Source organism: Osmerus mordax, chromosome 27 (assembly GCF_038355195.1).
Source record: "Osmerus mordax isolate fOsmMor3 chromosome 27, fOsmMor3.pri, whole genome shotgun sequence".
NCBI lineage: Eukaryota > Metazoa > Chordata > Actinopteri > Osmeriformes > Osmeridae > Osmerus > Osmerus mordax.
In genome coordinates this window covers 1,861,549-1,875,026 of record NC_090076.1, presented here as the reverse complement: position 1 = coordinate 1,875,026, position 13,478 = coordinate 1,861,549, and the positions used below count along the sequence as shown (strand labels likewise).

Here is a 13,478-nt window from a genome sequence, read left to right as displayed (position 1 = left end):
CCGCTGCCCGTGCACTCAAACTTACAACGACGTTGTCGGGAGCAACTGTTACAGCTGACACACCGTTGTCTATGACTGACCATGTCTGCGACTTAGAAATACGTTAATACATTTATTGCGGAACATGACTTGTCATTCACAATTTATTATCCACTGGTCACCCTGTGTAGAAAACTAGCAGAAGATTTTTTTTTTAAACCTCAAAAAAGTTCAGGCTCAGGATTTTTTTTTACTTTAACCCCTGAAGATTCAGGGGTTCAGTAAATGCTGTATGTCATTATTATTTCATATGAATTTAAAATTAATTAATTAATAAACTCTTAGCACGTTTGTTTTACCTATATGCAATATGAATTGTATAGTGTTTGTAGAATTTTGCTTAGTTGCTGCATGACAACTCAAAAACACCAGTTTATTCATGTTCTCTCTTAAATCTATTGACTTACTATTTTCTTGAATTGACAGTATAACAGCAACAGCTGCCAGCATAGGTGCTGCAGGGATCCCTCAGGCTGGCCTTGTTACTATGGTGATTGTGCTGACTTCAGTAGGACTGCCACCTGATGACATCACGCTCATTGTTGCCATTGACTGGGTCCTGTGAGTCTGCAATAATAACTATTTTTGAAATGTAATCTGTTGTACCCTATCTTGATTATTAAAATGGGCAAGGGTCTAAATACAAATATTATTTAACAATGGTCCTTAACATAAGGTTGTATTTCACAGGTATAAATACCCAGAGGTCAGAAGGACAGTTTTCATCATGTGTCGAGTAATTTAATGATAAGGCGAAAGTATGTCATCGGCCTGCGTAGTCAACCCAAACATTTTTCCGTTGTTCAGGCTTGTCGAATTATAAATTATCCATGAATTTACAAAAATAAGCATCCTTTTCCTAATAACCATAAATAGAATGATTAGTATTGGCAAAACCTAACTTGGAGAATAAAACAAACTAGCTCCAACATCAGAAGTGATAACTTAATTATTAATGCAGATTTGTTTTAAGGAATTAAAATGTAACATTTGCTGTGAATCAAGGAAAATAATTGTTTTAAATTTTTGTGAAAATCTGAAAGATTAAATTGTTTCTAAGAGTAGAGTCAATTTGCAAAATGAAATGGACACAAGTTCAAATCTCTCTAATAATCCCTGGCATATCTGTCTCTGTGTCTTAGTTTCCCACAATTATCTGGAAAACTGGGCACTCTACAAAGTTCATATTGTGCAGGTGTCCTTTTTATAATCCAATGGAGTGCAGAGTGACATTGTTTAGATCAGCATTTTGACATTCCCCCCAAAAAATTTGCTGCCACTTTTGCGATGGATCTTTTTCAGTCATGTTGAGTTTGCACTATACGCTTTACTAAGCGCTTGGACTAATGTGCACTACAGGTAGGAGGCCATAACATCAGTGAATTTTGTTTCGTTAATGAACTAATGCAATTACAATTTTTTTCAAATGCTTACACACATTTTTTTGACTTGTGCTCTTCTTTTCAAAACTTAACACACAAATCCAACAATTGCACACACAAAATGCAAAATGCCTCGCTTCTCTTGCAAAATGAAGCACTGCAATCAAAATATCACAAACACATAGCAAAAGCAGACTTTTGTCTCATGTTGCAAACACTTTTACCATTATATTACATTTTTGGATATATCATATACACACAGTTATTCAAAACCTAAAGCTCTTCTTTCATGAGCTCCTATGTACATTTCTGTACAAGATTGAAAGTAAATGGCAGAGATGCTGAAAATTTCATGGTAAACACGAAAACAAGATTGAAACCAAACTTATTTTTTTACTATAAGCATTTGTGGTTGTGAATACAGTATTACACGGTACAAAAGAAAGAGTGTAGTAGGACAGAAACCAAACCTAATTTAGAAAAAGGTGATTACGGAATGGTGTGTCTGTGTGTGCCATGAACTGTAGCATACAGTAATATATACTATTTTCTACAATAGTCAGAATGTCTTCTTACAGTCACTGTACTGTTGCACGGTATGATACAGCAAAGCACCAGACTGTGACCAATCATGCAGTGCACTGCAGTCAATGGATGCATGGGTGCTAAAATATATGTTTGTGTATAGTATACCATGTGTTGTGCTGAAACAGCTATTATGTGTACATTAGAACATGTGTATATTACAGTAGATTGTTACATACCTGTTATCTTTTCTACAGTAAAGGTTCAAATTATATCCACCACTGTAAATTGACTCAAATTAGGCTATTTATAGGCCTATTCTAAAGCCATGATTAGTTGGTGTTGAGTAAAGCAATGTGTTTGCACATGTGAGGAGTTAGTGTAAGGCACTGATGAATTAGTGTGGCATTTTGATTGGTTGTGTTTTAAAAAGGAAATCAAGATGCTTCCCGTTAGAATTTTGTGTGTTACCTGGAGAATTGTGTGTTGTGTTTTGCAAAAAGTGTTTTATGAAATTGAAAACTGAGTCAAAGGCCCAAAATGTGCGTATGGTTTTGCAGATTTGAGGTGTGGTTCTGGTGTTTGAGTGTCAGGTTTCAGAAATTGTGTGAAAAGGAATTTGTGTGTAAGCATTTGAAAAAAACTGTAACACAGGCATTTGCAATGAAGTGAAACTAAGCGCTTAACGCACTGGAGTTCGTAGTAAGGAAAATAGGGAAATGTTGTTCTCTCTCGACTCTCAGCCATGTTGAGTTTACTTAGTTGCACTAAGCTAACTCCTTCGAGCCAAAATTATATGGATATAGCGAGCCAAAAACAGGCATAAGACAGGAACAATATAATTTAAGTCAGTGTGATTCAGAAAATCCCAGACTATTTTACAGCATTGCATAGCACAAAGGGGAAAATACAAACATGAATGTAAACATAGCAAACAACCCTTAGGCAGAACTGTACATGCAAGCACTGTATGGTGAATTAGGCCTACAATTATGAGAACTGGTTCAACCATTGTGGATATAATGACTTCTGTTATGAACTAAATGTCCAGATGTTTGTGATGGTAATATAATTGAACAGAAAACCAATATAATACATTTTGATAAGCAATTGAAGCAGCAAATGAAGGCTACATAATCATTTGCATCAATGTACCACAGCATTGGATGTTCTAGCTAAGTAACGAAGGTAACTTATACTTCTGAACTAGCGTCGTCCGTGTCAGGCTAAAAGTTCAGCTAAATTTAGCTGTGTTGCAAAGAATTTCAAATAGGCGGAAACAGAATCTCAAAAGACGGTTCCATCGAGTGTATTTCAGCCCTCAAAGCACATTTGGGGCCCTATTTTAATGATCTGAAACGCAAGTATCAAAACACAAAGCGCAAGTAACTTTGTGGGCGGGACTCTGGCGCGGTTGCTATTTTGCCGGCGGGATAAATGACTTTGCGCCTGGCGGAAGTCTAAAATGGGTTGGTCTGATGTAGCTACATTACCAATGGGTGTGGTTTGAGCGTAACGTGCAATAAACAGAGTGTCGTCTCACATTCCCTTTAAGAGCAGCGCTTGTTCCATGGCGGATTGCTATTATAATGGCTAATAATAATTATAATATTATTTGCCAGGCGCATGCCAGGAGCGGTTCACAGCCGAGGAGACCGACGTTCTCGTCAGGGCCGTAAAAGATAGAGAAGTGACATTGTATGGGAAAGGCAAAGCAGTTTTCTTATTGCACTAAGTTTCCCACTCATGCTGCTCATTCAAATTCTTATTCTTATATAATTCATATTTTATTTTTTAAATTGTTATATTTTTTAATGGTTTAGTTCTTAGAATTAATTTAACTATTGTACTTTTTTACTTAATATAAGACCCGTATATGTTTATTATTTGCCCCTTCCTGCCACAGTAAATTCCGTGTTTGTGTAACATACATGGCGAATAAACCGAATTCTGATTCTGATGGGCATGGGAGAAGAAACCTACCCAAATTAGCTTCGGTTAAACAGGCATTGGAGGAAATTGCCACAGTTGTTCCAAATCAATTTCACATACATAGAGATTTCTCATTAAAATCTTTTTAATCATTGACCTGAAAGAAATGTAACACAGCTAGCCATACAATAAATCAAAACAATGAAGAAGACCCTGGCTTCGCCAGCAGTGCGCACGGGCCAAGCTTGCGCCCTTAAAATAGCATCTGAATAACGCGCCATTGACTTTAGACTACGTTTTTCTGGTCTGTGGCGGAATAGTTTTTCTGAAACTGCTAAATAGCACCAGGGAACGTTTGCGCCGGAACACGCCTCCTTTTTTTGCTGAACCGCCCCCGGGAGCGCAAAGTCATTCCCTAATTTACCGAAGTGCTTCTGTGGAGGGAAAAGTCCGCTTTGCGTCGAGTGCAAACTAGGAATGATACTTTTGTCGTTGACAAAGTCAATTGCGCTGGGTGCAAGATAGGGCCCTTGTTCTGTCTGTTGTTATGGGGTATTATGTAGGGGGGGTAGTTACTTTCAAGTAGGGATGCACCGAATCCAGGATTCGGTTTCGGCCGAACCTTTGAATTTTATTCCACCGAACCCTACGCTTGCACTACGAGCGCTACGCTGGTCGACATAATGATGCCACCGTTGATTACGGGAAGGTGTTTACGTAGGTGGACCGTTCAATGCAGTAGGCTGAGAGAAAGTGAAAATGGAACTTGTGAGCAGAAAAAGTGTTGTTTGGCAGTACTTTCAGTCAAAAGAAGGCGATTCAAGTTGAGCTACATGTTCAATTTGCAATGCCGATTTGTCTCGTGGTGGCAAGGACCCTAAACAATACACAACATCTCCGCTGTTAAAACATTTGAACATTTCAAAGCTATTCTCCTAAAACATATGAATGCGCTGCCCGACTACTGCGTTCAGGTATGTAGGTAGGTAGGTAGGTTGGTAGGTAGACAGTCAAGTCGCCCGTCCAATCATTGCATTCGGTCTAAATTCAGTCCAATATCGCATTTATTTCATTTTACTGTCAGAGCATTTGATTTAATGATTGCTATCAGGATGTGAAGTTTATTTCAGCAAATAAGACAAAAAGTACTTCTCAACAACATTGCCCATACTAGCTTTAATGATGACTCAATGTTCTATAGGGACAGATTTCGCACTATGATCAACGTATTGGGAGATGCCTTAGCTGCTGGGATCATCGCCCATCTATGCCGTAAAGACTTTCCTCTCAGTGGAAAGGTAAGCTAAAAATGCTGGAAAATCATTTGGGAAAATCCTGTTGAGGCTGTAGCTTTAACCCTTGTGTTCTCTTCGGGTCATTCTGACCCATCAGTCATTGTTACCCACCGTCATATTGCGACAACTTTACTGCATACAAAAACAAAGTGAAGCATTCTCTTTTAACCGTCGGGCTGTCTCAGACCCTCCACATTGCAAAGGTTAAAATATATATATATATTTTTTTTGTATTTGGTAAAATTGGGTAAACGCAACGATGGTTCGTTATGAACCTTTGGGTCATGTGACCCAAAGGCAGCACAAGGGTTAAGAATAGATTTTTTGTTGATTTTATGGCATGTTAATTGATGATTGTGTGTTTGTTCCCAGTCAGGGCCATCGTATGGCACGCCAAACACACATAACTCTCACACTACACAGAGTGTCAACGTTTCAATGACAGAGATGCAAAACAAAGATTGCTTCATAGAGGTGATGGGAGATTCGATCAACCAGAGGCACACACACACCGTCTACTACAACATCTGTCAAGTCTAACTCTTGGACAGGACACTTACCTCAAATACTGGAATAATTTGAGTGCTTTTTTCTGTTGTGCCAAGAATATAGTACAGAATATTTTTTTCTTTCTTTCTGGTACGTTTTTGAGTCTTTTATGCTGGACTTCTGCTATCTGATTTGGATATTTGTAATGCTTTTGAGCAAGGAGTGCAATGGTACATGATGACATAAGGCCGATTGGTGACAAAAGAGACCTCAGACAATGGATATTTACAATGAACATCTATGGACCAATGTTGGACTTTGGAATGTTTCCATTTAGACTGTGTTGTAGTGTGTCGTATAATTTGCCTTTGTAGTCATAATATGTGCACATATTTATTATATTTATATTATCTGTATTTATAAAGCAAACTTGAAATGATAACATGCTGGCATGCCTTTTAAATTATTTCATTTTAAACCATGTGCATTGTTACATATATGCATGACCTTTTGATTCCTACAAACAAAAGTACTGTTTGTGTGCTGCATCTAACCACTGGTAACTGGGATGTTTGACAAACACAAATAATGTACCTTTCATAAATAAATAAAAATGACCTGGGAACTTAGGCTACTGAATTTTTAGTGTAAAACTAGCAGACAAAATGAATGAAAAAATATAGCTGCAAGCAGCAGTGAGTCGGCCAAGCAGGTAGGTCAAATTGACCTAAACACATTTTAGACATCTTCAGAACAAGGGGCCTCATTCTAGCCTGGCTCTGCCCTCCTACATACTTCCATTCAACTTGGATTTTGCTTCTGTACTAGGTCTGGGATTTCAGTGCATCAGTCACAGTGCATTCAGAAACACATTTTTTTGAAGGTCCAATCAGCGAACAGAGGGAGTGGCTGAGAACGATGACGTTGATGTTGTGCACTAGTTTGAGTTGTGGCGGCGGAGAAAGATGCGAGCGAAGCTATTCTGCGGTTGTGGCAACGCTGCCGAATATCCATAAGTTAAAGCCGGAGCAAGAACAATCCTTCAGGCATGAAAAAGGTGAGAAGGATATTACCCCTCTAAGGGGGTCCGGGTGCATGCTCCCCCATAAGAAAAATTTAAATATTCCATATTTTAAAGCATCAATCTGATGCATTTTGAGATACTTATTTTGCCAACCTGGGGAGAGCTGGAGAAACCTAACTTAAGCCATGAGTCAAAAATTATTATGGCCTCCTTACTAAGTATTATGCAAGCCATTTCATGCCAGCCTGTCACTGGGTCTAATATTTACAGTATATGAGGCTCAATGTGGTAAGGGCACCACAAATGGCTTAATGCATAACCCCCACAAGAGATGGTGGACATGCTGTAACTTAACTACTCTTCCATCATGATTGACAGCCAATACAAGTACCAGCGTACTTTGAAGTCAAAATGCGTATCTGCTACACAAATTGCGTACAGGTTGGCAGGTCTGCTTATTGATAGAACGGCAGGGAAGGACTTTGAGTTTTTTGGGGTCAGATTTGAGCACAAAATAGTTTTTGGAGCTTGAAACAAACAAACATAGCCGTTTGTCCAATTGGTAAACGTTGTCTAGTGAAAGTAATTACGTTTACGTTTCTTAGCCTGGTTTTCCATCTTTATATCGTCTCAAATTAGCTTTCGATCTGTCAGTGTCACTGTTGTGTGTAAGCGGCACTAAGGGCTGCATACGTTCATTTGGAATTTTCCACCGGAGCTTTAGCTAGCTGGCTAACGTTGCGTTCTCTCCTGCTGTGTTCAATGAGTCAATTCATCAAGCTGTAGCTAACATTAGCTAAGTCTATGTCTCCTGGGTAACTTAACTTAGATATACCAGAAAATATAAAAATGATTGAAACCATCATTCACCAAATTTAGTCAGGTAAATCGCCGAGGCCAGTGCTTTTAGCTTCTGATGGTGGTCTGCACTGGTGATGCAAGGCCCTTCGCGATAATATTTCCATGCACTCGCGTATGGAGTGAAATTAGTGCCAGGAGAGCGAGCTCTGTAAAAACGATTTGTAACTTGCAAAAAAGATTTGTCTCTGTAGAAAATGATTTGTGTACTTGCAAAAAAAAGTTTTGTGTCTCCGTAGAAGAAGGCAAGATTTGTGTACTTGCAAAAAAGATTTGTAACTTGCAAAAAAGATTTGTGTACTTGTAAAAAAAAGTTTTGTGTCTCCATAGAAGAAAAAGATTTGTGTACTTGTAAAAAAAAAAGTTTTGTGTCTCCGTAGAAGAAAAAGATTTGTTTACTTGTAAAAAAAAGTTTTGTGTCTCCGTAGAAGAAAAAGATTCGTGTACTTGTAAAAAAAAAGTTTTGTGTCTCCGTAGAAGAAAAAGATGCGTGTACTTGTAAAAAAAAAGTTTTGTGTCTCCGTAGAAGAAGGCAGGAAAACGGCTCCCAAAACCATCTAAGCCAATCAAATATAGCCATTTATGTGTCTAGTATCATTGGACATTTTCGTCTGTCTATCACACAAAGAACGTCAGCGAATAAGAACAAAACTAGAATGCTGATGATTTCAATGGCGAGTCATTTGGGAAGTAGATCAAAATATCCATGGGCATGTACCTTTAATGCAACATTTAAAGATTATTCGGTTAGCACACTCTTAACAGTATAAATTAATGTCGTAGTAAGTTGAATAGTTTTTTAATGTAAATATGTATACGGATATTTAATTAGACGACCAGTCATTAAACCTAGCATTAGTTGGACAATGTGCAGCTAAATTGCAGCCGGTAAGCATCATACTAAGCGTTCACAACTTTACATGTTTTTTAATGTTGGTGTATTCGCCATGCTAAACTAAACATGAGCTGGACACACTGGATAGATCTCAAATGTTGGCTGGGAAAGTTAAGCGCATAAATTAAAAATATATGGATCTTTCACTCTAGAGTGTATTATTTACTGCAGCTTTCATTTCGAATGAAAACCACTAACTATATTGAGTGATGTCGCGGCAGTTCCCTGCCATTTAGCTGCACATTGTCCAACTAATGCTAGGTTTAATGATCGTCTAATTAAATATCCGAATACATATTTACATTAAAAAACTATTCAACTTACTACGTCTCTTATCCATTAATTTATACTGTTAAGAGTGTGCTAATCGAATAATCTTTAAATGTTGCATTAAAGATACATGCCCATGGATATTTTGAACTACTTACCAAATGACTCGCCATTGAAATCATCAGCATTCTAGTTTTGTTCTTATTCGCGGACGTTCTTTGTGTGATAGACAGACAATGGCTATATTTGATTGGCTTAGATTGTTTTGGGAGCATTGTTCCCGCCTTCTTCTACGGAGACACAAAACTTTTTTTTACAAGTACACAAATCTTTTTCTTCTACGGAGTGAAGGATTCAATTATCTTTGTGTCTATTCCAATATGTAATGATGGTATTCTATGACACAAATCTGTGTTCTAGAAAGAGTGGTCTGGAGTCGCAGAGGTCCGATAATATCAGCTTTAATGCAGCAGTTGGAAATCAACAAGTACAGAGCTCTGGGGCTGTCTACGTTTCCCTACCCGCAACAGAGTTTGGGCTGGTTCACGAAGTCCAACTGGCTATCTTTCCCTCCCCAGCATATAATATACAGTGCAATTAAAACAGAAAGATGAAAAGATGGTTGAGCTTGTTCTCTCGTGCATCAGGGAGTTGTTCTTGCCTCCGCGTCCCACCTACTCGGGTGCCATCTCCACCCAGATTCAAGGTTGTTTCTGAAAATGAAAAGATAGAGACACAAAGAACAGCCTGCTTCCCACACTCAGTGTGAGACCCAATGTTTAAGCCTGAGCACACTTCTAAGTTTCATAACTTTAATAAGCACAATGCATAACTTTAATAAGCACAATACATAACTTTAAGACATGCCTCCTTCATAAATCCTGTTGTTATATTCACTCGTGCACAGTGCCCGTGATGCATTCAGTGATTAAAATGCCACACATTAATAACTGGGATCATAGTTAGTGTCGTGCCTGATATGCAGCTGGTGATTACAGTTCTAGAATATGTATTGTAATGTATTATACATTCTTTAATCCCGCTTTTGATCTCTGAAAACACCAGAGATCAATCAACATAGCCCGGACCAACCACCGCCTCCTCGTCCTGGTCAGCCAGCCCCAGCAACGGCATTTGGAACCCCTTCGTCGGGTTCTCCACAGCCGAGACAATGATCCTGTTACACAGGGACCTGATACATGGGATACAACAACACCCACACAGAGCAAACGTGCACAACATACCAAATATGGAGAGAAAGACAGAGACAATCATAGTCTTCCAACGACCAAAAGTGTTATTTAGCCAATAGTTGAGGGGATTCTGAATTCCCGAATTGTCGTGCATTTCTTTAGATAATGTACGCAAGCCTTCTAAGGCCATAGTCACCGATCCATCCGGGGCAGTATTATTGGGGATAAATGTACAACAGGCTTCACCAAACATTGCGCAGACCCCCCCTTTCTCAGCTAATAGCATGTCTAGTGCCAAACGGTTTTGAACAGCCATAAGTGAGGTGGCAGAGAGTTGCTCTGCCAGTCCTTCTACCGCATCCCTAGTCAGATTCGCCAGTCGCAAGACATTGTAGTTGACATAATTAATACGGTCTACATTTTTGTTTGGGGTGATGGGAAACAGAGCACTCAACAAAGGTATGTTTTCGAAACCTGCGGCGATTTGGTCAGCCAATTTAAATTCGTCGGGAACCCCCCGGGGAATTCCAATAGAGTCTATGTACGTAAGGCCATCCTTGGTTAGATCGAAATTGGTGCTCCTGCGCTGCCTAGCGGACACTGTATTACTTTGTTTATGACCTAGGAAGAAAACCGGTGTTGCCAGGCGAACGAGTGCACATCGACCCCACCATCCTATTGGTAGCCTGGGCAACAGAGAACCTCCCCCACAGGACCAATATAAATCCGCGCGTGCCCAGGACAGGGTGTATTTAATGATGTTCATGGTATAAGTTTTGTTACACCTGTCTCTAGGGATTGTCCCCACCGCCCGAGTGGCACTAGCAGAACTGTTTCGGGAGAAGCAAATCAGTAGGTGAGGCCCCGGCCTAAATGGTGGACGGGTGTAATTAGATATGGGTGGGAAGATCTTACTGAGCTGACTACAATTGCGAGATTCTATCCCAGACAGTAGTTCTATCATGCATCTAAACCCTGGTTTGTCTGTTTGTGGTAAGAGGGGTGCCGGTTCACTGTATAAGATGGGGCGCCCAACTGAACAAGCCACACAGTCGGCCATGTGGTTTTCTTTTGCCGTTGCCGTCAACCACCCCAGCCACAGGTTCTGCCCCACTCCTCCGGTAGCCAACATGATAACGTCCGAGGTACTAAGTTGGGAGTAGTCGACGGAGTGGATACCAGTCATTTGATGTATTAAAATTGGTTTAGTAGTGGAGTTGTCCGGTCGAGTAACGGGATCAAGTATATTAATTTTAATCATGCCCATGGTGTCCCCCCCAGGTTGTTCTACCCCTAAGATCAAGTACACAGTGTCCTTCCCCTTACTCGTGCCCCCTAAGCCGTATGGGCCTTTAGGGAGATGTTTAAGAGTTAACTGCACTGGGTTGGACTCCGTCGTGCCCCCTCCCCCCAAACGACTGAATGTGACGTTTTCCCAATATTTGTCCACTCCCGGGGTCCAGTGGGGACCCGTATATTTAACCACAAAAGCCCACGCCGGGCACCACTGTTCATGGATGAGTCGCCCCTGCGCGCAACGGGTATGGACATATGGTTGTGAGCATAGGTAAAGGTCATACCCCCTCCATAAACTGTTCTGACCGTTACACTTGATGACGCGGCAGAGGTCAAAGGTGAATGTGGTGGCACTCCCCCTGGTGTAGTTCAATTCGATGCCCTGATAGGCGGTCATGCATACCTCTGGTGGATTGTTCTGTCTTGCCCGTCTCTCCAACTGTTGTGGTAAATACAAAAAATAATACACTTGCAAGCCTATGACTAAGCTAAGCAATCCCAGCCAGGCTAACCCTGTAACACACTTCATGTTGATATTGATAAAACACACTCTTAAGCAAAATAGCGAAAACTGTCTTAGTCCAGTAGAACTCTAGTGTGATCAAGCAGTATTACTCTTGACCTCGTCGTAACCCTCTTTTCCGGACTCTCACATTCGTAGCAAATAGCAAACAGTTCACTGGCCCCCTTGGCCCTTCTCCACCAACTCCTGCAACGTACGACTGGGTTCTGGAGCAGCAGAACACATGCTCCAGTGGTACCACGTACTCCCTTTCCCCAGCACCCTTAGGGCGTGCGAGGTTCTCTCGATGACCTTGAACGGTCCTGTCCACCGAGGTTCTGTCCACTTTCTCTTAATGGCTTTCACCCACACCCAGTCAGCAGTGAAGGCCTTGACTGGGTCCTGTGCTGTCCCCCGTTTCTCCTGTACCTGTTTGGAGAAGGATGATACCAGAGCAGACAGCTGATCATAGTATGGTTGATGCGCCAACTCACCCTCCGCCTCCAGTAGGTCCAGCCCAGCTCCTGGTCCCGGAAACTGTCGCCCCGTCAGAAGTTCATATGGGGTGAATCCTGTAGAGGTGTTCACTGAACTCCTGATAGCTGCTAGGGCAATAGGGAGAGCATCTACCCAATTCATGTTAGTTGTTGCACAGATTTTGGCCAACTTGCATTTCAGATTTCGATTCATGCGTTCAACCTTTCCCTGTGACTGGGGGTGATACACTGCCCCAAACGCGTGCACCAACCCCAGACTTTGTTCTACCAATTGGAGATGTTTGTTTTTGAAGTGTGACCCATTGTCTGACCTGATTCGTTTAGGGAACCCATGGAACGGAATATAAGTGTTAGTCAAAAATTTACATACAGATTTTGCATCCTCATGTTTTGTGGGGACAGCCTCAGGCCATCCTGTGTACCCATCCACCGCTACGAGAAGGTAGCGATGACCACGTACTGAGTTTATCATGTCGGTGTAATCAATGACTATTTCCTGACCTGGGGTTTTTGGTAGTGGAAACATTCCTTGATGTGGTTTCAGAGTTGGTCTTGCATTATACTCCTGACACACCCGACATTCAGCCACATAGTTAGCCACCATGGCTGGTAGATGAGGGTGCCACCAATGTGTAAGACGCACCATCATCTCTTTATATCCTGCGTGTTCTAACCCATGACTCTGTTTAAATATGCCCTGTCGCATACCTGCCGGCAGAGCTGGGCGCCCGTCCGGGCCCCTCCATAGAAGGGTCTGACCTTCCACCGCCCCTGTCACCGGACAGGGAGCTTTTTGTGCTCCTCTTTGTCTCCACACCTCTTTTTCCTGTGGGGAGACGGCCTCTTGAGCCTCGATTACCTGTGTCATCAAATCCGGTTTCATCTCCTGTGAAACCATTATATACATAGGGAGATAACCAGCAGCTTTCTTGGCCGCTTCGTCTGCTACTTCATTCCCCAGGGCCACCTTAGTTTTAGACCCGTCATGTCCTTTACATTTCATTACTGCGACTTGAGCTGGTTTTAGGACGGCTTTGGCCAATTGTCTCATTTGTTTTTCATGTCTAATGGGTGTACCCGTGGTTGTCAAGAACCCCGCCCGCAGCCACTGACTCAGTTCCACATGGAGTGCGCCCACAACATATGCTGAGTCGGAGAAGATATTTACAGTTTTGCCCTCGGCTCCTTCGAGAGCCTTAATCATGGCTGTTAGTTCAGCCAGCTGTGCTGACTCCTTACCTACCACCCGTCCTGATTCGACTTCTTCAAACCCTTCTCCTG

The 13,478-nt window shown here is 41.4% G+C and overlaps 1 protein-coding gene across 1 annotated transcript in view; it reads left to right on the top strand.

Annotated features, from left to right (window-relative positions):
• The window catches only part of LOC136936558 (excitatory amino acid transporter 5-like), a 47,723-nt gene extending 41,486 nt beyond the window's left edge, over positions 1 to 6,237 (top strand). The window contains exons 10-12 of the mRNA XM_067230176.1: positions 466 to 600; positions 5,080 to 5,176; positions 5,546 to 6,237. Coding sequence (XP_067086277.1) covers positions 466 to 600; positions 5,080 to 5,176; positions 5,546 to 5,713 — 400 coding nt within the window. The 3' untranslated portion in view covers positions 5,714 to 6,237. The remainder of the gene's footprint in view (positions 1 to 465; positions 601 to 5,079; positions 5,177 to 5,545) is intronic.
• Positions 6,238 to 13,478: the final 7,241 nt, after the last annotated feature.